Genomic DNA, 27,952 nt, shown 5'->3' with positions numbered 1-27,952 from the left:
GGGTAGGAGTGTGTGTGTGTGTGTGTGTCTCCATTGAGAACACTTTTGTGGGGCAGTGGGCAGGCTTTCTCAAGAGTGTGAGAGAGGAGAGGAGACCCCCATGGTGCTGTGATTTGACTAACCAAACAGCCAAGCTCAGAGTCGTACATCCTCCAGCAGACTCCCGGGACAGCAGAGATTAACCTCGCAGCCCTCAGACTGTGAACATCTGAGGGATCTATACATCTGAGGCAGCAGTCCCCGTAGAGAGAAGCGGCTGGAAATCTGTCCTCTGTTTTCAGATGGAGGAGAGCAACTGCGGGATAGAGCGAGAGAGCAGAGGGGAGAGCAGTTTTAGGATGAAGGTAAGAGATTATGTCACTATCAGGGATTCCGAACTTCTCGTCTTTTAAACTTTTTAAAGTTGCCGAGGTGTTGTATTTGGAGGCTGCTCTTTCTAACGTGTTTTGGTGGTATTTGCTCCCCGCATTCTCAGTGCAGCAGCAGCAGCAGGAGTCACAATACACAGCAACCTGTTCAAACATCAGCATCTCTGTACATAGACAGCCTTTCATAGGGAAACTTTAACACTGTTTGTCTACTCGCTAAGGGAATTCGTTTGACAACGTATCCTGGGGGTCTCTGATACACACTGGGCTTTATTGCACAAGCTGTTTGTATGCTCTCCTCCACTTCGTGGCTGGTTGCTAAAGGCCTTGTTTATACAGCTCTCTTCAGTCACCCTGAGTGAACCGATGCGCCTCGCCGCTAAACCCGTTTTCTCCACGATGACCCAAACATAATTAATCTTCCCTGCATGTCTGCTTGGTGATGCTCATGGATGGCAGGAAACGGTCCTCTTTCACTGCGCTCCACTTTTAGTGAGAACATATGTAACGACCTCACCCGCTATCTTGAGGTGGAAATCTCCAATAAACCTGATCGGTCTTGTTTCTTCTGCTCACATTTATCACAGATGAAGCTTTTACTACCTGGGGTGAGTTACACTAGAGCAATGTGAACCATTTCATGCACATCTGTGGCCACTGTGCTGAGCTGCACATCCATCTTCCGCACCCTGATGACCTCTCTGATATGAGAGCATCTGAATTAGCATCAGTTGCACTCTAAACAGTGCTGGCTTGCGCTTTGTGTCTCCTCCTCTGCAGTTCGGAATTTCTTTTTGAAGTTTGGAATCTTCTCCTGCTGTCTTGATTTGCCCTCTAGTTATTTCGGTCCCGTCATCCTCATCCAGTGATGAGCTGGTGTAAAACTGGATGCACGTCATGCTTTTATCATCGATGCTGTCAGGGGCATCGGTACACCAGGCCCCTGTGCTAGAAAGGGGCTTCTAAGAATGACTGATAGAGCTACAACATTAGTGAAGCCCTAAATTCTCCTGCTGGGCATGGATAGGAAACTGTTACAACCCCAGGACCTGAAACATAATGAACACATGTACTATGTAGCTTGTAGGGAGCTTTTGAAGCAGCTACAATCCATACTTGTTCTTGTCCAAGACATATAAGTATGTGTCTGACTCTGCCCCCCCCCCCCCCAACATAAACGAAGCCATTCCTGCGGAGATTATTTCATTGAAATGCCAGGAGGGGCGCATCGTTGTGTGACAAGGAAAGAAAATAGACCTACTGTGGAAACGAAGGGACACACTGTGACGATTGCATCTGGTGTTACAGACATGGTCTGCGTTGCGTGGCTGCTCTAATTGATTGCAGTGATTATTGACTCCGACTGTCACTACACTCATGTTATGAGTTGCACACGGACCCAGTATGATTAAAGCTTCAGGGGGCCCTCATACCTCTAGCTTCGGATTTGGTGGATGGGAGACCAGGGGACCCCCAGGTCTGCTTTGCCTGGGGCCACCAGAATACATCATAGTTATAGCATCCTGCATAAAAGTTATTAATTTTTTAAAACTTAAATACAATAGATATACTCTAACAGATATTACACGAGTGTTTGTAAAACTCAAGTGGAGTTTCATATGTTCCAAACCAGAGGGGATTTTTCTCTGCCTGCGTCAGGCTGCTGGTATGTGCTGCAGCGGGGCTCTTCTCCCCAGCTCTGATGCAGAGCGGCCCAGTCGGCTCCATTCCACTGGGCCAGACCTAATCCTTCGTCATCAGCTGTTTCCTGGCTCTCGGCACTCGCCGCATGCCAGCCACTCTTGAGAAAATGTGCTTCACATTATGACCATGCAGAAAACATGCCAGGAGTCTGATTCAGCTCACATGGAGTACTGATACGAAGTAACATGATGAAACACATCTAGCCTTTTGCTCAACACACAGCAGTTCAACGCTGAAAACTAGTCAGAGAAGAAAAAAAAATCACATGATTTAGCTAATTGAGTATATTTTGTTATTCATATGATAACATATGACTCATTCTGTGGTGGTCCCTTATTGGCTGATTCATAATTCATCCCTCATACTTCTGCTCTGAGCTGTCTCTCCTGTTGGCCTCATGTCCCACCATTGGCGATGGTTCTTTAGTGCTGCACTTAGAGGCTCATTTGAAAGCTTCATTGAGAGTTGTTGCAATACAACATCCTGTATGACTCCACGTCCATCTGGCCTCCCCCTCGTTCCCTCCTGCTCTCCTTCCCCGCCCACTGGCATGGAACTGACAGGCAGCTGCAGCTCATCTCCAGCCAGAGAGCAGAGCCACTCCTGCAGGATGACCTGATGAGGAAATGTTGCTTTTATAAGAATCAATAACAGACTCGCAGGAGGAATTTAGAATGAAAATAGAGAGAATGTATCATTTTCACACACGTAGTACTGAGAAAGATGTCCTCACAGGCTTACGCGTGTGAAGAGGTGGAGGAAATACTCTTAAGTTGATCAGATCACCCTCGTTACTAGATTTGAAACAGACAAACATCAGTTTAGAACACATCAAATTTCAAACTGCATGCTGCTGTTATGGTTATACAGCCATGATAATGAGCTAAGAATATTAGTTTTCATACTTAAAGTGCATTTTCTGGCTAAAGTCCGTGCTTTCACTTCTGTTTTTACTGCTGTTTTGAGGTGGGAGTGTCCCAGTTGAATGGAAGGAGATGTTAGCGATGAACGTGAATTGGAATTTAAAGCCAAATGTGCAGACTAGATGCAACCCTGTTGCCGAGCTGCTGTCAGTCAAAACTGAATTTAAATTTTGTAGTGGATTCTCTTCCAGATCAAGTTGTGAACTGATTTTGATGAATTTTGGTAGCATGGTAGAAGAGCTGGATAAGGAACAATCCTGTAGATTTTGGAATAGATTTGGGACCAGATCCGGATCTGATATGTCTTGGCAGAGTTATTTACTCACTAAGTGCCCTCTCATTATTGAATATGAGAGAAAACATCTCAGATGCTTGAACTCCAGTTTGCAGGCTCTTTAACTGGGTACCGGTCACATTTGAACCAGTTCAATATTGGTACCCAAAACTTCTCATGGACGAGGTGTGTCACAGATACATCCTCAACCTCTTCAAGGTTTCATGAGTTTGCCGTGGACAACTTTGCATTTCAGAATTCAAATACTGAAGAGAGTGTTGTATGGGTACATTTTGAAAAATGTAACCACGCCTGAGACCACTTTCACCACAGCATTACCTTGGATGTGGGTTGGTTTTATACTTCACTATCTCATATGGATGTGACTGTTTTATTGCGAATCAGTACTCAAGCTCTTTCATCGGACCCATAAGGTGAGAAAGAAAGCTGCTGTCTTTTCCCATTTCAAAATACAAGAGGAGGTTTTGGTCTCTGTCAGCTTCTTTTGATGGCTCCATTCGTTTGCTCTGTGCTGACGACCTCGCGCCAACAAAAACACACTGGAATTGGCGATACAGAGCGATGAGACAAGAGGACAAAGAAAAACAGCCCTTTGCTTTTACAAGATAAGAATATTCCACACAACAGAAAATAGACTTGCTGAAATCAAACCCATCCATGAAGGAAAGTCACATATGAAGAGCATGTTTTTAATCCTCTGTGTACGTGTTGATTTTCTATGTTGAACAAACTTTTGCCGGAACTTGATCACAGAGGAGACGATCGCTGTTATCCCTCCAACATTACCATGTACAGGGAAAAGAGTGGAATTTAAAGCCAGTCGGACTTAATTGTGTTCAGCTGCTCAGCTGTTTCTTTCTTTCTTTTTGGGTGGGTGTGTAAGAGCCCAGGGACTGGAAGTGTGTGTAGGCGTTTGCTGCTTCTCAGGAGGCAGGTTGAAGGGCTGGTGAGCAAAGAGAGGGAGGGATGTTTGACCGTGCAGATGGTTTCGGAGGTCTTAAGAGGAAAAATGTGGAAGGATGTGATGTTACTTATGCATGCAGTAATAGGAGATATCCTCCAACACTTCACAAGCTCTGTTTATGATCATTGCTGCTCTGCTTCAGGTGAAGGCTTTTAGAGAAATCACATATCAATCCTGACCGCTGACAACATTCTGCTCATGAACAAGAAACAAGCTGTCCTCAGCGACTACAGCTGCTTTAGTTTTTGATATCTTCATCTTTTCCCTCTTTTTGCTCCGCAAATGAGAAAATTAGATCATTAACCCGATATCAAACGACGGCCACATCTGAGGCCGTCATCCTTCAACTGTTGACTTTAACCCCAGAACTCCTCAGATCCCACCACTACAAACAGCATTTACAGGCCACTTTGAAAGGAAGTAAGCCAAAATTGAGTTTCCCAAATTGTGTTGCCTCAGCCCGTGTTTAGAGTCGCTTTGCCTGCTGTCACATTCTCAGTCTCTCCACTCAAGAGGAAAACTGCTGAGCAGGAATATCATACAACTGCATCAGAATGTGATGATGAGCATCCAAAATGGCTTCATTAAGGATCTTATGACACAAGCTGCGTTTTGCAGATTCAGTGCAAGTCAGCAAAAAGTTACTTTGAAAGATACAGTACCTTTGCTGAGGGAATAATGACTTACACCTTCATGTTGTGCTTTTACATCCCACAGTGTTTTTGATTCACATTAGCTGCACTCATCCACTATACCCGACCACCAACGGTAAATTAGCAACTACAAAGCACTCAGAGCGCACAAAGTTCCACCAAGGCAAACTTCTGGCCACTGGCACTTTTATGCTTGAGCCCTAACTACTGTTAGTCCACCCCCCCCCCCCCAAAAAAAAGTAGGAGAAAATATGTATTATTATTATAATGTATTTGAACATACGTGAAGCTGAGTTGTAATGAGTCATTCTGATACAAACACGAGCAGAATGGTGACGTGCTACCCAAGCTTTAGTCACTCTTACATCTCCGGTAATGTGCAGTTGCATGTTTGAAGACAACAAAGGGGGGGGGGGGGGGGGGCGCAGTGCGTTGTGGGTCTGCTGCAAGTGGACCAGACGGTTTGCCTCAGGGGGGGTTGGACTGTCCAAGGCGAGTGTTTGTTTGGACAAAGACACACTGGGTCATTTTTTTTCCCACAGTTCTCGCCAAAGTCCTGCTGTTCAGAAATACATCAAGAAACCGTGACGTGTTTCTAAACATGAAAAAAGGACTGGCTGTGGCATATTCCAGGGGAGCTATTTAGCTCATGTCCTAATAAAGTGTTCATTCACGTCTTATTTAGTCTTATCAGAGATAGATTTGTTTGCTTTGGAAAGAAGTGACCGCAAAATTGGAGATGTTTTTTTGTGGATTGCAGCTTCCTGTGCTCTAGAAGAGTCCACATCTGTGATGTTCAACTCTGTGTATGCGTGTGTGTGTGTGTGTGTGTGTGTGCGTGAGTGTGTGTGTGTGTGTGTGTGTGTGTATGCGTGAGTGTGCGTGTGTGTGTATGTGTGTGTGTGTGTGTGTGTGTGTGTGTGTGTGTGTGTGTGTGTGTGTGTGTGTCTGTGCTCCCTCTGCTGTCCCGCTCTACAGGCTTTGATGTGGTATTTACCATGAGTTGTATCCTGTGTGTCTGCAACCTTTCCATGCTGTTTTTCCAGTCGGCTGCTGTTGTCATGTGTGAGTGGTTGTCATGCCTTGTCACTGGCCGAATTCATCTCTTTCTTTTTTTTGGAGGTATTTTTTGTTTGTTTTCTTCCCTTTTTGGTTGTGGGTTTGCATCTTTTTTTTGCTGTTTGTTATTTAAATCAGTCTTTTTTGTAAATATATATATAAATTTCATTGTGCATATTGTCATTGTGGCGACTCTGGTTGTCCGTCAGGTTTTGGTTAGTGGTGGTGGGGGTCTGCTGTGTCATTAATGCATCATTCTTACACCCACACATGGCCCCAGAAAATGCTGCCTGTGCAGGAAGTCAGAGCCCTCCAGCTGCACTTCAAGCTTTTCAGGCATACTTCTTTCTTTTGGTATGCACTCACATGCCAGTTTACTTGATACACCTGAACTGTTGAACTTGACAAGGCTATGAGAGGCGTTCCTTATATTCTGTCAATCCTAATTCGTATAAATGGGATGAACAAAAGACCAAAACAGTTCAACTGCACCACAAATTACAGCCATTAACTCCTACAGAATATTAGAATCCTCAGCAAGATATATATTAAATATACGTGTCATTAGGTATACCTAAAAAGAAATTGAGTGTAAATTAGCTTCATCACTTGTTTTGCAAGTGCCTTTTCTTTCCTCCTCTGGGACACACTCAAGCAACTCCGGGGAAGTTGTTCCCACATCATCACGAGCGGCTTCATCATTGCCAGATGTTTAAATCAAACGTGTAGCACGTATAGATAATCCCAGAAGTGGGATTACTGCCTGAGTTTACACACGTGAGCCGTATCCCGAGGCCATGCGTGGGCCGAGAGCATCCCGCTGAGGTCAGTTTTAGCATTCTTCCTCGTTAACTGGTGACACGTCGAGTGTAGCGGGGTTGTTTAGAAAAAAAACGGGAAAGGGTCAATCAGCCACCAGATTCCCAGCATCTCTGGGAAAACTCATAACAGTTTATCCATCATGGCGATTACCGTGCCATCACTCACATAAACACTCCTTCCATGACCACTGCGGAATGAAGTATCTCATTTCAAAGATTAAAAACAACAAAAATAAGCATCTGTTGGTGTGTTTCAGATCCTTTAAGTCATCTTAAAGACCCTCTACAACATCTGACCTTTGACTTGACCCGACATAATTGAAGGACACTGTTGATGGTTCTTACTGTAAACTGTCTCAAACATCGTTTTATATTGTTTCTGTGGTTCAAAAAGAGATCAGCTTCGTGTTTGAGGGGTCAGACTGCTACCAAGGGTTTCACTGAGCGGGAAATAAACTCACTGACAGATTTATGTGTCATATTGAACTTTTAAGTCCTCTAGTCCCTTCTCACACAAAAAAACAGGGAACAGGGATTTACACTGAGATACACATACACTAAACCTTACTTTCCTATTTAAAGTGATACACCCCAAAATTATATTTTGCCTTTCAAGTACTCACAAATAGACGCCTTGAGCTCTTGGATATATTTCTCCCTTCCTGCATTATTTCTTTGTGACTCCAGAATTTAGATAGAGGCAGTGATGCATATTTAGCTTGAAGTTAAGGGCAACTTAAAGCCATCAACAGCAAACTGTCCAAAAACACCCAGTTGCAAACTCTCAAGTACATTGTCCTGTGCAAATTTTTTTTTTTGAAATTATCTATCTCTGTATGCAGTAATCCCCAAATACTTTGACTGAAGCTAAAAAAAGAAAAGAAAAAAAGAAAAGCAAATAACACCTCCAGTTCTGCGCTACTGTGAAGGAGCACGGACGACTGCAAGCTGGTGCAACTGAAAGCGCCAGTTGGTCTCACCCTGCTTTACCTTGAAGACATTGACAATGCAATTGAGAGTTTTTTAAGAGACAATTTTTGCCATTGTTTTTTTTTTCTGTTGTGTGCTGTCAGTCATCGTTTGCTTCATGGCTGGCTCTCTCTATGTTCTGGAGTCATAAGGAAGTGATTGCAGGGGGCGAAACAAACATCTATATTTGAGTACTTGGAAGGAAAAATACATTTTTTTGGATGAAGTATACAGTACAGTTCAAGTGCAAATATTGGATTCATCTCCTGCAGTAGCACCCACCCTCAACTACGAGCCCCCTTCGGGGCTCTTATCCAAGTCAGAGCATAATGAGAGTCACATTCCTCCGAGTCCCCCACTGATGATCGTCAACATAAAACGGGATTGAATTGCAGTAACAAAACATTACTTTTCTGTCCCCTTTAACTCCACCAAAAAAAAAAGATTTGACTCTATTAGATTCTGATTCCTTAAGAAAGGTTTCATACTGATGTCAGGCTACAGCACCACCAACATCTGCTTGTTTGAGAAAGAACAGCATCAGCAGCCAGGAGCGGATCTGTTGGTTCTCCTGCTGCCAAGTGACACATGCCTTTAGCTTGTGTCACATTTAGCTGTTGCCACTCACCAGTGACACAGAGGTTACTGGTCCTTATGAGCACTGATGTATGGCTTCCTGAGTGGATGGTCGCTTTTTGCTGGGGCCCTCGGGGATAAGTGCAACCCCTCCGCTCTCCCCGTCGTCACCAGCTAGGTCCCAAGTGTATCAGCGGTCCTGGGAAAGTTCTAGAGAAATACTGTGGGAACATGAACTGTACACAGTCACCAGCAACAAAAAAGAGAATGAGGGGGTGAGGTTTGTTTGTGTGGGGTGGGGGCTGGGTGGGAGGGATGAGGGGTGAAGGATGGGGGGTTTAGGTATAATACAGCAAGATGTTGATGAACTACTGCACGAGGAAAAAAGTATCTTTCCCTCACTTGTTCAATCCTTCACCTCTTTTTATTAGAAGCAGGAGGCGGGGGAGGAAATGGACTCGTCATGTTTTTGGAGCAACTCAAGAGCTTCTCGTTTTGGGAGCGGAAGTGCCAAGGGCAGTTAATTTAGAGAGAGACAATGTGTATCTCGTTTGAGTAACAGACTTTGGGTTAGTCATGGAACGTCTTAGTCGGGAGGATCGGATCATTAGTCTCTCTAATGCCCGGAAATATGCTTTTATTCAGCAAATAACTTCAAAAAACACTCAGTTTATGCCGCTGGCTGTTTTTTTTTTGTGTGTTTTTTTTTAACCAACGGGGAAATATTGCATAATTTTACATAACGTGGCGGGTTGTTATATTTAAAACATATCCAGTAACTTAATGCGTAAGTCCAAGTTCCTAAAATAGAAATTGTAAAACTGGAATGAATTAATGAGTAAAAAGTGGTGCAAGATGTCTCCAGATACATTTCACAATCTTTCCGTGAGCTCCCTCCTTCATTTCCTCCTCCACCCTCGCTCTTCCCAAGGCTCGCTTGTCCGCCCTCTCTCTCTTTCCCACCCTCTTGCGTACAGGCCAGTGCTCCATCCTTAACTGTTTCCAGACATTTGTGTTCCCCAGGGCTTAACCCCCCCCAATCCCAAACAGAACAACAAACCTCTCCTCTCTCGTAGCTGCCTTCTTACCTTGCAGGAAAACATTTGAAGCTCTCAGTTAACAGCGTTTGAAGTTTGGGATCATAAGTCACCTTTGACCTCAATAGCTTTAGACTCAAATGAGGATATCATGTTCTTGCACAACAAAATATCCCATCAGTATTATACAACCATGGTAACCTCTCAAAACTTGTTTCGGTGTCTGCATGTGAATGCCCTCATTTTCACTTTTGTTTGCACCGAAAACCAATTAATGGCTCAGCACGACGCTAGAATAGCTTGGACACTGCATTGTTGCCACTGAGAGTTCTGCAAAGCCGCACACAGTGACCTGTTTGTTAGAACCGGACATTGTGGCTCTGTCCCGGTGCAACGAGGCATCAAATACCTCCAGAGTGAGCAGCTTCAGCACCTTAGTCTTAGTGCTGCAGCTTGAAAACCAACTGAGTTCTATTTGAATGAGCGGAGCAGAACTTAATATCACCTTGGATTGCTTTTACAGGATTTATTCTCAAAACGTATCCGACAGGCTCCCCAGGTTTCATGAGGGAGATGTTACCTTAAGATTTTAACTGTGGTGAAGGAAAAAAGCTTTTTTTGTTCATTTTTACTGGATTTATGGACAGAACAATTATCTTTTTAGAATATTTGTTGAAGTAACCTATGAGGAAAAAAATAACATCTACTTAAATGCATTTGCTCGTTAGTATATTTGTACGCTTGATTTTCACTGTGCAGTTTGACATTAGCTGTTGGTGACATCACACACACTCAAGTATTTACATCACATCCTCTTGTTTGCAGTGTTGGAGGGCTTCAACCATGAGGAGTCTGACCGTCACTGTTACAGGTGAGACTCGTTTTTCGGAAGGGAAAAATTAAAAACTTTCACATACTCACGAGTTGTTTTGCAGTGAAACTTGATGCCAAACACTGAAATAAATGTAATAGAGGCAAACTGTATGAACATACCAAAACATACTTGATTGACAAGGTGACATCATGAGGGGAGATGTAAACCGATGCATTGGAGCTGAGCTCTATCATTTTAAGTACATCTGTCAATGACAAGGCGTCATTATCTGCTCCAGGCAACTTGCATCCTTCATCGTTTCAAGCCAGAACAGCATCTGGCATGTATTGTTGATTTAACTCCTGACCGCGTGCTGCTGTCTCCGTGACCTCCACCCTGACCTTTGTCTTGTTGTGTCAACTGCAGCTCTCCTGTATCTCTGCGCTGAGACATGTTGCCTGGAGATCACGCCCTCTAACAGGGAGCTGGTGCTGGCTCAGGGTTCCTCTCTCACTCTTACCTGCTCGGGCTCCGGGGAGACCACCTGGGAGTTTAAACGGGATGACGTACCACATTTCCAAAAAGTCCAAAATGAGGATCAGAGCTTCATATCTGAGCAAAGCAGTGACACATCCAGCGTTTTGACCCTGTGGGACGCCAGCTGGAAACACACAGGGGTGTATCAGTGTGCTGATACATACAATGGTGAAACTAAGGAGGTGGCGATTTTTGTCCCAGGTAACGCCTGGTTTACACCTTGATGATAAATCTCATAACTGTGTATTTTGCCAGCTGGTAACATTAAAGTCACTATAAACTCCTAAAAATAACTCAAGTTTAAGCAAATCCACAATCCAAACAAACACGTCTCTGTCTGTAGACCCCGAGGTGTGGTTTGTTGAGCGCTCTTATGGCATGGTGACCAAGACCAGCGAGGAAACGACCATCCCCTGTGTGGTCACCAACCCAGACATAAACGTCACGCTGTATGAAGTGGACACCGATCTCCCTTTCAGGGGTTTGTATGTCCCTAGCGAGGGGTTCAAGGCGTCGCTGGAGGACAGGTCATACGTGTGCCGCGGAGAGCTGAACGGAGAGGTGAAAGACTCTCAGGTCTTCCACGTCCTCACCATTGCTGGTAGGTGTCTGACTGGAAGGGTTTAAACAACTCACAAATGTGCTGATACCACTTTATTTTACAGACCCCCCCCCCCCCCCCACACACACACACACACACATACAATGCACCCTAAAAATACTCATAAACACTTTTCTTTCCTAATTAATGGAACATGCTGTGGTTAACTGAGCAGACTGGTATGGCTGTTCTGCATAAAGACACGAATTCTGTTATATTTCATGATTGATTAGATGAATCTTAACATCATCCTCTCCTTTTTTCCTCCTGCAGTCCCAGAGGCCATTGACGCCTACATCAATGCATCAAAGACCGTCCTGAAGCAGGGTGAACCGCTGACAGTGAACTGCACCGTGCATGGAGTGGACCTGTTGAATTTTTCCTGGGTTATCCCCAACAGAGAGGTGAGTAGGCGGGAGAAGAACGACTGCTTTTGTTCGGGTTTCATTTCAAACCTCATGAGCCCAAATTGCAACAAGATGTAGAGACACACCTCCGTTTGTGAAATTCTATTCACGACACATGTTGTTGGTGTAACTCCCCGACATTCTGTTTTTTTGGGGGGGGGTTTTTGTGATGATTTTCATTGATGAACCCTGTCATGTGATTTTTGCAGATCATATTTATGTGGTGTGAATTTCAACCACAGCTCTCACTGTGAGCATGTTTGCTTTGACTACATGTCTTTTATTTATATTGACTATCTTTTCCTTCTGTCTTCAAGGTTGTTGATGTTGAGCCGCTAACAGATGTCCAGTCTGGCATCCACATGCGCTCGTGCTTGATTTTTCCTCACACCACGGTGGCCCACAACGGAATCTACGTCTGCCACGTCAACGAGAGAGTTGAAGACCAGACCGCCTCTACAAGCATCAACATCACCGTGCTCGGTTAGACACACAAACTGATGCCGGGTAGATTATTATTATGTTTCTCAGACAGAGAGACAAGAGTGCTTATTATATAAACCTTTGCAAGTCAAGGTGAGAGAGGTGCTTTTTAAAGGAAATAAAGATCAGTTCTGTTTATTTCTGTTTCAAGTGTGAAATGAACCCTTGAATCTATTTTTCAGTGGGTGATACCTTGATAAACAGAAAATAGGGGCCCCCTATGTAGATATTTTGCAGCAGACTCCTACGTAGTATTTAAATCGAAATCAACATATTGCATCATCACAACAAAAGGTCACGGACATACATTAAGTCCAGTGTGAGGAGCATCTCAACTAGAGCCAATAAAAGCAGCTTTCCCTCCTTGTTCCATCTTGTGAGAGCAGTTGTTGGGGTCTGTGAGTGCTTATTCTATCTGCAGCGAGGTGTGTTATGTTTATGACATCCATGGGTAGCTCAAACCGCTGTGCATTACAGGGACAGGCGAAGCAGGTTTAGCAGAACGTTCTGGACATGTCGGTGGAAAAGGCGGGTGCTGTCTAGGCAGAACAGAGCTTCATCTCTAGTCTGCTCCCCGGGGAAGTTTGTTGAATATTGAAGGAGACAGGTGGAACCAAGACAGCAGGGTGGCAGGATGTGAAGAGCTGCAGTTTTATGTTAAACTAACAAAAAATACAAAATGGAAATGTAAGCAGGAACAAGAAATACAATTTGACAGAACATACACAATGAAACCACATGTGTATGATGTGCATTATTTGGCTAATGGTATGAATATGTCCCTCCCTCCTCAGAACAAGGCTTCGTGACTATTAGACCGACTCAGAAACAAAACATTTCAGCCAAGCTGCAGGAGAATGTGAACCTGAGCGTGAAGATTGAGGCCTACCCTCCTCCTCAGGTCCACTGGAGCAGAGACGGGACCACAATCAAAGAAGACAAAACCATCTTGACCAAACAAGAGCACGAGATCAGGTGGGACATCCAACCAGAGCTGAACGTCTAAAAATGTGCACACATCAGTTGATCGAAACATGAAACTCTGGACGTCTGTTGGCCTCCGGAGGCGTCTAGCCTAGCTCTTGTCAGTCATCACCAGATAAGGCCTCCTTGGAGGGGAGTCACCACAAACTCATCACAGGAAGTGTAAACACAGGGTACATGTCAGAAGTCACGAATGTCTCTCAAACACTGGGCATAATTTTTCCAACGAAGCCCAAAAGATGCAATTTATTTCAGGATCAGGAAATGTTATTGTCATCATTGGTCATTGTGACTGCCGTTCTTTTCTTGAAGCCCTCGCTCTTTCTCCTCCTCCCTTCAGATACGTCAGTAGTCTCACCTTGGTGAGGGTGAAGACTGAGCAGAAAGGCCTCTACACCGTCCATGTCACCAATGGCGATGACTCAAAGGAATTCACCTTTGACCTGGAGGTGCAAGGTTGGCTGCTCCTCTATGACATCTTAAATGATCATAGTGTTAAGTGACCAGATGTTTGTTACCAAAGCTGAGAGGTAAAATAAACATCTACCCCTTTAACTCCAAACATCTGAGACAGTTGACACCTTGTATGATAACGCCTCTCACATCTGGATTTGATTTATCCAGATTGCTTTTACACCTGGTATGAACACGGGTCATCAGTGGCTGCATTGAGATCTATTTGTTAACCCATTCTTTTATAAATGACTCAGTTGAATACACGCTCAAAAATACAAATACAAATACTTCACCCCCTTAAAAGACTATTTTGCACCCTTCATTTCACTTTGCACCCTTTCTGGTAGTCCAGAGACACACTACTGGCTTCTTCAAGAACAACCTTCTTTGCTAACTTGCTAATGGCTGCTAGCTTGCTGAGGAGCCATTTGTATTTACACTTGTGTTCAATTCAGTCACAGCACATCCCTGACCATCCCCAGAGGTGGTTTGGCAGATAGGATCACCTTTCACTCTCAATGAGAGTTGGTTGCATTCGCTCCTGTACTTTCATGTCGTCAGTCACTGTCCAACTGCAATCCAATCACCAAAAATGCATTTCAATGCCAGGTGTAAATTAGGTGTCTGTGTGTTGCCCTGTGGTTGATTCAGTGGCACACATCAGATATTGTAGCTATGAGATAGTTTTAATCCTGTTCTACCAGCCCCTGAACTTGACCCACGTGTGTGTGCGGATTGACCAACACTAAACACGGCCTCTTTATGAGTCTTCCCGTCTTCCTTCACAATCACTGAATAAAAGCCAGATTTTAGAAGAGCTTCTGTCCTGCTGTGGTTCAAGCCAGTCAAAATACGTAGCATCGTCATCATCATGGTCAACAAGGGATAACAATGCGACCCAGTCCAGCACAGAGCAGGACAACCAGTCACCCCATCACAGTGTGAGTGTTTATATCTACGTCAATGATGATTAATGACCCCCCCCCCCACCTGCTCTCTTTGTAGTTCCCTCCCACATTAAAGTACTGACTGACCACCACCTTCCTGGAAAGAGACACTTGGTGACCTGCGTCGCTGAGGGGGTTCCAACCCCAACTATACAGTGGTACAGCTGTGACAGCATGCTGAAGTGAGTCACATATCCCTCCTTACACTCAGTGAACACTAGGGGGCAGACATAACACATGAAGCATGCGTGTTTTACGTTCAAGTTCCCTTACATCTGCTTTGATTTCACAACCCAACACTTCAACTCCTCATGCAGGTGTAGCAACCAGACAGCGATATGGCACTCGCTGACCCCAGAGCCCGAGGTTCTGAGCATCCAGACCAATGTCAGTTACAATGAGACCCGTAAGACCAGCCAGGCATGGAGTCGCTTGACCTTCCACAAGCCTCAGCAAGTTACAGTTCGATGTGAAACCAGAAACGGAGCAGGACTAGTGGACAGGAGGGACGTCAAGCTGGTGTCCAGCAGTAGGTGTCCAATGAAGTGTACTTTGTATTCCAGTTCAAGGACTTTGCTCCTTTATTTTGTAAGTGCAGAGCATAATTCACAAGCCCATGGTGGTCCAGCTAAAAGCTTCAGCCCTGGAAAGTTTATATTTTAGAGACACAGTGAGATTGAGTCAACCATAAATATCAGTCTTAAATCCTCTCTTCTACCTACTTATAACTATAACATTATTTAGTATGACATCTTGTTTATAAGAGGACATTTTATTCCTTGTGGGAATTTTTAGGAACTGTGCATCCTGTACGGTCTGAGATGAATGGGACATATCCAGGCTGATGTTGTGTATTATCCTGTCTGCTGCAGCTCTCTTCTCCCAGGTGGCTGTGTTGGCTGCTGTTCTAGCCTTAGTGGTCATCATCATCATGTCTATCATCATCCTCATCGCGGTGTGGAGGAAGGTAGGATGGACAACCTCACATCACAGCACAAGATTGACAAGGAGCCTTTGGTATAACTGTTGCTCTGTGTGTGTGTGTGTGTGTGTGTGTGTGTGTGTGTGTGTGTGTGTGTGTGTGTGTGTGTGTGTGTGTGTGTGTGTGTGTTGTGATCAGAAACCTCGGTATGAGATCAGGTGGAAAGTGATAGAGTCTGTGAGCCAAGATGGTCATGAGTACATCTACGTGGACCCCATCCACCTGCCCTATGACCTCGCCTGGGAAATGCCCCGAGACCACCTGGTGCTGGGTGAGTTCTCAGATAGAAGTGCGTGCATGTGTGTGTGCGTGTGTGTGTGTGTGTGTGTGTGTGTGTGTTTGCATGTGTCTCCATACTATGAATATAAAAAAACATTGTTTATGTCCTATGAACCTTAGATTTCAATATGATCTACCGTGGATGACTTGAAATTTTTGTTTGCTGTTGCTAACCACCTGTGGCAGCCATATTGGATTCTTGATTCTACAACGTTTAATATTTTGAAAATGCTTTGATGGATTGCTTCATATTTTAGTCCGCACTCATCAAAATTGGTTCTTACACACAAGGACTTCTTTTTAACCCTTAATATGGTCATACAAACAAGAAGCTAAGCCTGATGGGTATTTGTAACTCCTTGCTCATGACATCATTTACCTGTCAATCACCTGGTCTTGAAAGGAACACAGGATGTCTGAGGCAAAGAGTCACAAATACCCATCAGGCTTTGCTTCCTGTTTGTAGGACTGTGCTGAGGACTAGAAGTGTGTGTATAAGCTAGATCCATATTGTTTTTGGCTGACGTTTTAGCTTCCTGTGGCTGACATATTGGATGTTATATATTTACACAAACTTGGTGGATTTTCCGTACTCTTTTATTTCATTTCCACACCAGCGAGCGGGAAGAGGTGGTTGGATAATGATGTGAGGATGAGCTCGCTACATTTAGCAAATGAATATGTTTCGCTCAGCATTTGCGCCCCGGTAACCTACTATGACAGCTTTAAATATGTTAAACACATACAAAAAGGTTTGTTCTAACCACAGATTTATTAGTTTTGGAGTCTGGGAAAGTAGGAATAACAGTTGAAGTCCCCCAAAACTAGGGCAAACCGGACCAATCTTAACAACAATGTTGTTCTTCTGATAATAAATAATGTGATACTTTTTCACTATCGTTCACTGAGGCTCAAACAAAACAGTTTGTAGTCCCCCTGAGGAAGGCTGACTCAGGTCTTTTTTAAAGAAGAATAGAAAGCAATAAATTAGAAATACAGCTCTTTTGTGTAACATTTACTTTTTGACAACTTTGTTGTGGCTTTTAATTTGTGCGATTGTATATTTTTATTTGTCAGTAAGTTGATTTATGTTCATTTTTAATCGTTTTTTTTTAATCAAATAGGAATCAGTTAACTGCAAGCTGAATCTCTCCCTGTGTCCTCCAGTGCTGTTTTAACAAGACCTTCACTGTTGTTGTTTTTTATTTTATTTTTCTAATTAGTAGTCGGCTTGTTCCTCAGAACACAAACAAATAGCAGCTATCACCAGGTGACTCTAGTTCTGAGCGTGGGCTGGAATACTAAACCAGATTTCTTAAGCGGTTTTCTTGGCTGCCGCCCCCCCCCCAATCTTTTTAAACTTTTGTTTCTAATGACTTGTTATTGATAGTCAGCTGCGCTCTACTCAAAGCAGCCTTCCCAAACTCACTCTTGATCAGTCAAGGAAATGATCTGGACTGTAATAATCTGCTGGTTTCTAATCTTGCAATCTTTACACAGAAGTGCTCATCACTTCATTTGAGGTAAATGTGCTCCATTCACTCTCTTACACTGAGCCCTTCTTTGTGTTTCAGGTCGCACTCTTGGATCAGGAGCCTTTGGCAGGGTGGTGGAGGCAACCGCATACGGTCTTGCCCATTCCCAGTCCAGCACAAAAGTGGCAGTTAAAATGCTGAAATGTAAGACAAGCAATGTAAAAACACAGTAGAAAGCTGCATGTTAACAATACAGGGACCTCAGCGGAGTTCATAGCTGTCAGATACCAGTATTCCTGCGAGAGGCCAGAGCAGCCCCCTGCAGAGCTTTAGTTTGGTTGCCAGTCTGGTGTGAGTTTCAGCCAACAGGTCACTGAGTTGTTTGGCAATGATGCACTGGTGTCCTGGTCACCTCACCCGCTTTAACACACGTCTGTCTCTGTTCGCCCAGCGACGGCGAGGAGGAGTGAGACGCAGGCTCTGATGTCAGAGTTGAAGATTATGAGTCACCTCGGCCCTCACCTCAACATCGTCAACTTGCTTGGAGCTTGTACCAAACATGGTTGGTATCCTTAGATCCACTTTCATCCAGATTTTGTTGTGTAAAAAAAACCCAATAAAAATCCCTGAGTAGAATCGCTATGAAAATTTAAATAAATCTCTAAATATCACAATTTTATGTTTGGCGAAGGTGGAAAAGTTGGTGTACTGATAAAAGTAAGCACCAATGGAAACAGATTCAATGCATAAATTTAACAGTAAAAATTAAACCAGAGAATTTGTGCGCCACCTACTGATTATCTTCATCAGTAACCACATAATATTCACATAACTGTGATAGAGGGAATCACAGCTTAAATTTGTATTTTCTTTTGCTGAAATTCCGAAAATCTGGAACTAACAATGTTCTGATACATTTGGATGGAAATGTGATGTACACTGTTTTATGTATGTGCTGCACCACTGCTGCACAAGTCGCTCCTTTGAAGACAAATAAAGTTCTTGAAACTCTACTTGGCATTCATGCTACTATACACACGATAATTAGTCCACTTCATACCTGGTTTAACAGTACTACACAGCAACTTTGCAGCACTAAAAAGTATCAAATATCCTGGATTTTTGTTCTGAATTCGACTTCAAATCATAAAACTGCTACTAAAGATAATAAAATGTGGGCAGCATGGCTCAGGGGTAAAAGGGCCGTCCAGCAACCGAAGGGTCGCTGGTTCGATCCTCGACCCCGGTGACCATGTCGGTGTCCTTGAACCTATAATTGCTCCTGATGAGTGGGTTGGCGCCTTGCATGGCAGCCTTCACCATCAGTGTGTGTGTGAATGGGTGAATGAGATGACGCTGTAAAGCGCTTTGAGTGTCGCTAAGGTAGAAAAGCGCGATATAAAATTGAGTCCATTTACCTTTTACCAAAATGCTATCACAGAAAACATAATCAGACTCTGAAAAGAGTATCAAATTAAGTATATAATGTTTTTCCAAATGTTTCGGAGCTTTTTGGTGCACTCTAGGTTTTAATCAACGTCGGATGTGCACTCAAGAAGCACGCTGATGGTGTAAGATCGATTTTAAAAACATAGGCCTATAATTAGACCATTGGACCACAGACTGTATAATCTGTTCATGCTTCATTGCATTTTAGAAATACGCCCGTTCTTCTGTTCATCTGATCAAACGACAGACATTTCATTTGTGCATGAAGAGTGGAAGTTATGATTTCATGCAGAAGTTCAACGCTTCAGTTCCTGAACGAAGAGAAAGGTCGATGCAGCACAGAGGGGAATGTGGAACGTTGAAATGTGTTTTTAGAGGAAATCAAACTATCTTGATTACTATCAAGTTTCCGTGTGTTATTCATGAATAGAAGCGCATCTTGTGAAGAAGAATTGAATGCAAATGTATTGACAATTTGTAAATAATTAAAGCACTATTCACTGTCATTTTTCAACTACCGTATATTAGAATATTACTGTCAATACACAGTACAAGTACAACATACTGCAGTGTTGTATTTTGAGTGTATCTAATGCTGATAAAGATAATCTAGGCAGAAAGGAAATGAATAGATTGCTAGTTGATAAAAAGAAATGAAACATGTACAGATTAATTAAATATATACAGGTAATTTTAATGTGCCAAGATAGAGAAAAAGTTATATATGTTATATATTGATGAACTATTGTATACAAGAGTAAGTTACATATGCTGGTAGAGTTAATGAGTATATGCACAGGATCAGCTGTATCCACAAAGCAATATGAGTCGAAATGACTGTAGTACAAATATATAAGGATATATTCTTATATATGGTAATGAGACATATAAATGTAGTTTTTCACAAGTACAAATGAGCACAGATTAATAATCTTTAAGACGATAATTATAAAGAGAATAGTTGCAGAATTTGATTGAAATATTTCTTCATTTTATTCTATCATTCAGGTCCCCTGTACCTGGTGACAGAGTACTGTCGCTATGGTGACCTGGTAGACTACCTGCACAGGAACAAGCACACCTTCCTGCAGTACTACGCTGAGAAGAATCCAGATGACGGCTGCCTGATCTCAAGAGGAAGTACTCCGCTCAGCCAGAGGAAAGGGTCAGAAAACATGCCAAACGCACAAAATCTCTATTCAGGGCTGTACAAAGGCGCATGTTGTACAATGAGCGGGGGGTTTCCAAATTGATATCTCTGTACTGTCACGCAAAAAAATAAAATGACACAATGATGGAATTAACATTGATGTCCTCTATACATAGCTATGTGTCGTTTGGAAGCGAGAGTGACGGAGGATACATGGACATGAGCAAGGATGAGCCGTCTATGTACGTGCCCATGCAGGAACAGATCGACTCCATCAAGTATGCAGACATCCAAACTTCGCCGTACGAGTCTCCCTACCAGCAGGACCTCTACCAGGAACAAGGTTGGATCTGAGCCGCACGTGTGTCTCTGTTAATGTCTGCAATAATTCATTTTCCAGTGTTGGCAATGAAAAAAATGGCATGAAGAAATAAGAGAGCAGCTGCCCTTCATGTAGAGTTTGACATGAGGCCAACCAGTAACACATACATGGTCACTGAGGAGGATGTGCGCTGTGTTTATGTGTGACAACTCCTACATTTAGACACTGAGCTTAAAATAATTTGTGAACGGACCTTAATCAATGTCTACAGTTGGATGTTGGATCAAAGGCTGGACAGACGTATGTCCACATGAAGGGGATGAGCCTTGTTTTGATCCATGCAGTCACAGGACGCCTGGAGTTCCCCTGACAACCAGACAGTTTCTTCATTCATGAGTTGCTCCTCACCGTCTTGTCCTCCACTGTGTGTTATCACCACGTTTAGTTGGCGGCAGACTGGACCTGGTCATCAGCAACTCTCCCATTCTCACCTACGACGACCTGTTGGGTTTCAGCTACCAAGTGGCGAAGGGGATGGAGTTCCTCGCCTCCAAGAATGTGAGATAGGACGTTCCTGACTGTTTAGCTGTTGTCCCTCAAGTTACTATCCTTTCAGAAATGTCCTCAATGTCTTTCTCACTTAGAGGAGATATTACCTTCATTATGGCTACTGGCAAATGTTCCGACCACCAGCAACACGCTAAACAAAAAGCTGATGTTGGAAGGGCCCATTATAGTCCCAAAACTCGTCAAAAGGCCCCATAAAACATTTGCACAACCATGTTGTCTCTCCAACAAATGGGTCAGTGTGCCTGACAGCTGGAGTCGAAAGTAAACAAATACAATGAGAGCAGTTCTCTTTTGTGTAATGATTAACAATAAGAGCAACATGATGATCATTATGAGAGATCAACATTTTTGTGGCCAATGATGTGAAACATTACTCATTTATTCATCTTAAATAATGTTGTTTGTCCTTAATCCTGTCAGCTACAGTTACTCTGACTCCAAAGGGCCAGTCCAAACCAAAAGTACCAGTGTTCCCAGTTTGGTCGTGTCTGTTTAACATGAGGACAGGAGTAGAGTGTCTTAGCCTCTTTCTACTAAGAAGGATGTAAACAAGTAGAGTCAGACCAAAGAGAACCTCCAACTCTCACTAATGAATATTTAACTCTGCTTGATTTGACTCCATCACAGTGCGTTCATCGGGACCTGGCTGCCAGGAACGTGTTGATCTGTGAGGGTAAACTGGTGAAGATCTGTGACTTCGGTCTGGCCAGAGACATCATGCATGATTCCAACTACATCTCTAAAGGCAGTGTAAGTAGCAAGATGCAACAAGACCTAAAACCCTGGAGCTACTACTTCTGCTTCTGCCTCTACTGCTGCTGCTACAGCTGCTACTACTACTGCTGCTGCTACAGCTGCTGCTACAGCTGCTACTACTGCTACTACTACTGCTGCTGCTATGGCTGCTACTACTACTGCTCCTGCTACAGCTACTACTACTGCTGCTGCTACTACTGCTACTGCTACAGCCACTACTACTGCTGCTGCTGCTGCTACTGCTACAGCCACTACTACTGCTGCTGCTACAGCTACTACTACAGCCACTACTACTGCTGCTGCTACTACTGCTACTGCTACAGCCACTACTACTGCTGCTGCTACTACTGCTACAGCCACTACTTCTGCTACAGCTACTACTACTGCTGCTACTACTACTGCTGCTGCTACTACTGCTACAGCCACTACTACTGCTGCTGCTACTGCTGCTACAGCCACTACTACTGCTGCTGCTACTGCTACAGCCACTGCTGCTGCTGCTGCTACTGCTACAGCCACTGCTGCTGCTACGGCTACTAAAGATTACACTGTTTGCTGGTTGTTTGGGAAGGATACGATTCCAGTTTTGATCACGTAGACTTTTAGTTCTTGCTGTTTTGTTTGATTTTTTTTTTTAATTTGTTGGTCCAAAATTGAAAATGAATACATTATAATGAACATGTAGAGAGATATTAATACCAAATATTAAGAAGTAAATAAAGTAGTTAATAGGTAAGAAGTAAACTTTTAACTCTTTTTGTTACACTGAAGATGAGAGCATACTAATTTATATTTATCACGAGAGGAATATTTCAATATCTCATTCATGTTCTTGTTTCTGTGTTACTTTCATTCAGACCTTCCTGCCCCTCAAGTGGATGGCACCAGAGAGTATTTTCCATAATTTGTACACAACCTTGAGTGATGTCTGGTCTTATGGCATTCTTCTTTGGGAGATTTTCACATTGGGTGAGTCCAAATGTACATTTCACAAACACACACACACTCGCACATAGGGGACTCATTATTGGGATAATGCCTCCTCATGTCCTCTATGGATCTACTGCAGGACGGCAACAGTTGCATTGCTTGAAATACAATCCAACTTTATCTATAAAGCATATTAAAAACAACAGGCTTCGTCCGAAGTGTTGCACATTTGAAAAAAAGCAACATAAGCAAAGAGGCACTAAAACTATTTAACAGCAAATATACAGTTCACAAAGTGAAACGTAATGAAAATGTGTATCAGACACAATTTAAAACTTATTTAAAGCAAAATATACTCAGTTCTCATATTAAATGTGACGAGTCAGGCGAGGAAGTCTGGACCCAAATGCAGAGTTCACAACAAAAGAGTTTAATTCTTTAAAGTAACAACAGAAAATCACCTGAAGGCTGAGAGAACACACAAAAAAACCCAAAGTCCAACTGAAAATAGTGTCAAGCACCAAAGTCACTACACTGGAGAAAAATACAAACTGGAGAACAATCGCAAGGCGAGGAACTGAAGCGCTTTAGATAAACGTTGGCCGCCACTGGAGCAACCAATGGAAATCATCTGGCACAGGAGACACAGAGAGGGTGGTTTAAGAAGCCAGCAAATTAGGCAGAGCAAGCTGCAGGTGTGCCGGGAGCCGAGCGCTCTCGGAGAATGCCCCGCCCCTGGGCACTCGCTCAGCAGGGAGAGGGAGAGGGAGTGACAAGGAAAACAGGATCATAACATTAAATTAAAAGCCAAGGATTAAACATCTTTTAAAAACAGACAGTGTAGGGGAGAGCAACTGCCAGTTGTACTTGTAGCTGTCCCCACAAAGCACGTCGGCCCCCAACAGTACGAAGAGAAACCACGAGTCCTCCCTGACGTCCGGATTAAGATTCATTCTCCTTGCTTTGCTTTGTTCGCTAATAATGAATAACAATAATGAGACTACGTGTCAAGGTGTCTAAACCAGCAGACAACGCTTACGAGGTTACGTCTCATTTGAAAATCCATGTCTGATTTCAACTGCATACTAATTTCTTTGAAGACTTGTATGAGATCTTAATCTTTTCAGTCACAGTCACGCTTTAATATTACCATTTCCTTGTGCAGGGTATTGTAAGCTATTTCTAATTTTTTCATTATCTATTTCTTCTTTTTATTTTTTGAAGCCTCTTCCCACGATCATTAAAGCTAATGAGACAGTTTATATAGCATATGCAGGGGGAGCCTGAGGGCCAGCAAGCAAACTCACAATCCAGCCGTTTGTGAGGAGTAACTAAACATTTTCCTTTTTTTTCTGTCCTTCTACAATCAGTCTTTTCAGATCAATTTAGTTTTGAGATCTGGGTCAGTACAACAATATTATTGCACAATGAGTTTGATTCAAATGATCAGTGTCACTCTACTGAGAAATTTGATGAGATTCATTTGATATGTAAGGAATTTTGCTATTGCCATTAGGGAATAGTTGGAATTTGTGTGCATATCCTGTAATCTTGAGCTTCGGTTTCCTTTGCATTTCTGTTTTAGCTTCTAATTTGTACATTTGTGCAGGAGGAACACCGTATCCTGACCTGCCCATGAACGAGTTGTTCTACAACGCTTTGAAGAGAGGTTATCGCATGGCTAAACCTGCGCACGCCTCCGATGAAGTGTGAGTGTCACCATCACCTCTCCGTGTCATAATAACCCATACAAGGAAGTGAGAAGTCCAATTTTTTCTTGTTGATATTTTAGTTATGCTATCATGAAGAAGTGCTGGGATGAGAAGTTCGAGAAGAGGCCAGAGTTCTCCTTCCTCGTTCACAAAATGGGGATTATGCTGACGGACAGTTATAAAAAGGTACAAATATACACACACACACACACACACACACACACACACACACACATTCTCAAACATGGATGTGTAACATGTTCATGACCTCTGAATGCTACTATAGGGAATATACTTATTAATGCATTCATTCTCTCACACATCCAGTCGGCTAAAGCGCCTTTAGTGGCTGATTGGCGGTCTGATAATCACACAAATGCAGATGGTGATAAGAGAGTCAGACCGTTTACTCCAATACAACTTGGTTTGTGGTTTGACCTATTTTATGCAACGCTGTTATTTCACTCGGGCTCTTTTTTTTCTTCTTTTCCTTTTTTTTGCCACCAAATTAATTGGATTTAGTTATAGTATGTAAGCCGAAGATGCATTGTTATAGAGTTTCATTATAAATATTGATTAATCAATGATCTTCAGCTGATTAAAATTTTAAATGAAAATGTTTCAATCCTGATCCAGATCTGCAACCTATGACCAAACCAGACAAAAGAACAGCTTTTTCTCTTCTTTGTGATTTGGTCTGATTGAGGAACTCGATTTAGCATGAAAAAGATTCGTGAAATTTAGGAGTTTGAAAATTAGGACTAACATAGTCATTATTTTAAAGAATTCCTCTGAAATCCACAAGTAAGCAGCTACTTTCTTTAAATAGTTGGTGAAATTGTGCTCGGAAGTGTAAATGTCTCAATCATTTGCTAATGTTCTGTGGAAATTAGGGCATTAAATAATAATGTGAATATGAAACCAGGGAAGCAGAAAATATGCACCTCAGCTGAAATTAGAAAATATTTGTTGCTCAGCATCTCAGATCTGCATGTCCTGTGTCATGAAACTCTTCCATACTATTGTGTTTCTTTATACAACAGAGATACAACCAAGTCAATGACAACTTCCTGAAGAGTGACCACCCGGCAGTTGCCCGCACCAAACCCCGTCTCTCCTCACCTTTCCCCATTGCCAACCCAGCTTTCGGCTCCCCCGTCACCCCCTCCTTCCCTCCAGATCCCTACAGTCAGACCTCGACCCCCGGAGAATTACGACAAGCAGCAGACACACAGGAAGTCATAACTTCATACAACGAATACATCATCCCCATCCCGGACCCTAAGCCAGAGGAAGTTTTCACTGACGCGGAGTCAGAGAGCCCTGTAAGGTACGGAGCTGATGCACATGTCAGACAAATGCCTGCCTTGCAAGAGAGAATGTTTTCTTCCTCTTCTTTTTTTTTTTTTTCCACCGCACACCCACTCATCCAGATGCTGAGACAATAGCAGTATTGTTCAGGGAGATATGAGACGAGTTGTTGTAGCAAATTCAAATATGAAGCCGAATGTCTTTGAAGGCTAAATGAATGATTTAGTTTGACTATTTCCAGCAGAGCCCCCTCAAATAAATATGTACATTTAAAATAATTGATTAAAGAATTTCTTTTTTACACTTTAATTCTAATAGTTTGTGTTGTTACTTAAATTTTTTATTTTTATTTTTTATAACCCCTGTAGCAATGTTGCTGCGGGACCGGCAGCTAATGTCCGTGAAGCCTACATCCTAAAAAAAATCAATAGATGAGGTTTTACAACAATCGCGCTTCTGATTTCCTAAAACAATTAATCAATTGAATTGATGGGCAGGGAATTAATCGGCAATTTACAAGTCATTTTTAGCTGAAAACGGGGATCACTTCCTAATTAATGAGTATTTGTAGGGAGTTTTTTTGGTTGTCTCATGTGATCATGTGAGGCAACAAAAGTCTAGAAATGCTTTAAAAAAACATCATTTGTGTTATTTGTGATATTTGACAGAACACCAGGTGTGTGGAGATATGGATATAACAGCACACAGATGATTGTTGTAATGCGCATGACTTTACAGTGTTTAGTAACAGATAACAGCTTAAATGTCATCAAAGTCGTTGATTGGTTTCAGTTGGTTAACAAGCATCAGCGCCGTGTCGTTCTGTGACTCATACGAACACAGTGTGAGGTTGTGTGTGTCCTGTGTTTCCCCTCTGTCAGCTCTCTGGAGGAGGAGACCGACTCTCTGTCCCAGGACACGGCGGACACCCTTCCAGAGGAGGACCGGCTGGAGGAGACCAGCGAGAGAGATGCTCTGCTGGGCTCCTCTGGGACGCCCGAGGTGGAGGACAGCTTCCTGTAGCCTCCCCGAGGAAGAAAAAAACAACAAAAACAACCCTTCACTCTGGTTTTTTTTTCTTTTAAAAAAAGGAAGAATACATCCACATGTTGTAAAAGGGATCGTGACTTAACTAGAATGTAGCAAAACTGAGACGGCGATATTTTCCACGAACATTCTAATAGTTTCCTCTTGTTTTCTGACACTACAGAAGGGCTACCAGTAATCAACCTGATGTTATCTTTATCGGAAAGCTGCAATGATACTAATATGGTACATTCCTTTCACTCTTGTAGTATTACATATTAAGTTACGTTTGTTACCTGTGCGTCAGATTGCTGAGGTCTTTTTTTTATATACTTTTCATTATTGACAAATGTCACTTTTGGCTTTTCTTTGTAAAATAATAAAAACTCATGTTCACAGGAAGTGTTTATCTCTGAAAAGTGGCCCATGAATGAGTTTTATGTAATATAACAAAGACGGACTACAGCTCTTCACAATTTGTGAACTTTGATTCCCAGGACAGGACAGATGCACTGTTTGAGTATGAAATCATTTTACTTGCATAAGCAGTAGAATTTTTGTCATTTATGAGAACAATAGGAAATGTTATCTGTGAAATATTGAAATATGTGTTGTATTCTTTTTGTGTGTGTGTGTGTGTGTGTGTGTGTGTGTGTGTGTGTGTGTGTGTGTGTGTGTGTGTGTGTTTAGGCTTCAGTCATAGTGTTTTGTGCCAGATTTGCACTTTATGTAGAAACATGTCACAATGAAGAGTGCACAAATATGTTGACGTAAGAGACAATGTCTTTTTTTTTTAAATTTACCTAAATATTGTAGCTGTCACTCAACTGTCATTCTATTGAGCCATTTTTATCTGAGAAACTGCGCGGAGCAATTCATTCAAGATGGAGGTACGAGATTTTGTCGACTTTTCATTGGTTACGTTTTTGTAAAAGCCACAAAAATGGAGACAAATGGCATTGATTAGAAAAAAAAAAACCGAACAAAACAACACTACAGTGATTATGACACCCAGGTGACTTTTATAATAAAATGATAACAGATACAGCGTATCACTGCCTGACGACACACGTATGCCTTTGTAGAGATTGACTGTTGCTTGCTAGCATGAAGGGCTACTTTATCATGTAGAAGCCATGAATGTACATATGATGCTTTTCTTCTCTGTTTATATTTTTTTTTAACAATCACATAGATATTTCACCTTTTATATCTGTAGCAACTTTTAAATGCACAAAATCACTGTATTCCAAGCTATGGTACCAAAGCTCATTGTAAAGTTTACAATTTTATTATTATTTTTGTGTGTGTGTGTGTGTGTGTGTGTGTGTGTGTGTGTCATTTTCTATGTGGTTAATGAGACAATAAATGTGTATTATCATATCATTATTG

General features: G+C 42.5%; 1 protein-coding gene across 2 annotated transcripts; it reads left to right on the top strand.

Moving 5' to 3' along the window:
* pdgfrb (platelet-derived growth factor receptor, beta polypeptide) lies at positions 1-27,912 on the top strand. Of its 2 annotated transcripts, none has more exons than XM_086221444.1 (23): positions 1-344; positions 10,195-10,240; positions 10,610-10,921; positions 11,064-11,321; positions 11,595-11,725; positions 12,046-12,211; positions 13,006-13,186; positions 13,536-13,651; positions 14,657-14,780; positions 14,916-15,127; positions 15,471-15,565; positions 15,719-15,851; positions 17,434-17,538; positions 17,786-17,896; positions 19,792-19,948; positions 20,110-20,276; positions 20,701-20,813; positions 21,453-21,575; positions 22,439-22,550; positions 24,121-24,220; positions 24,304-24,409; positions 25,267-25,553; positions 26,416-27,912. In XM_086221444.1, exons 1-23 carry the CDS (start codon positions 282-284, stop codon positions 26,555-26,557), a joined length of 3,360 nt encoding a protein of 1,119 aa, XP_086077570.1. In that variant the 5' UTR covers positions 1-281; the 3' UTR covers positions 26,558-27,912. The 2 variants fall into 2 exon arrangements, with proteins under 2 accessions (XP_086077570.1, XP_086077571.1); XM_086221445.1 differs by lacking the exon at positions 1-344 and adding an exon at positions 9,831-10,092.
* Positions 27,913-27,952: the final 40 nt, after the last annotated feature.

Source organism: Aulostomus chinensis, chromosome 13 (assembly GCF_037954235.1).
Source record: "Aulostomus chinensis isolate RoL2024-O1b breed Wild chromosome 13, RoL_Achi_v1.0, whole genome shotgun sequence".
Lineage (NCBI taxonomy): Eukaryota > Metazoa > Chordata > Actinopteri > Syngnathiformes > Aulostomidae > Aulostomus > Aulostomus chinensis.
Note: the sequence above shows the minus strand (reverse complement) of the source record. Positions and strands in the feature narration are given on the sequence as shown.

Coding starts and splice junctions, on each gene's coding strand:
- pdgfrb (XM_086221444.1), top strand. CDS start 282: ATGGAGGAGAGCAACTGCGGGATAGAGCGAGAGAGCAGAGGGGAGAGC. Junction 14,781..14,915: donor AGCTGTGACAGCATGCTGAA/GTGAGTCACATA, acceptor CTCCTCATGCAG/GTGTAGCAACCAGACAGCGA. Junction 25,554..26,415: donor GAGTCAGAGAGCCCTGTAAG/GTACGGAGCTGA, acceptor CCCCTCTGTCAG/CTCTCTGGAGGAGGAGACCG.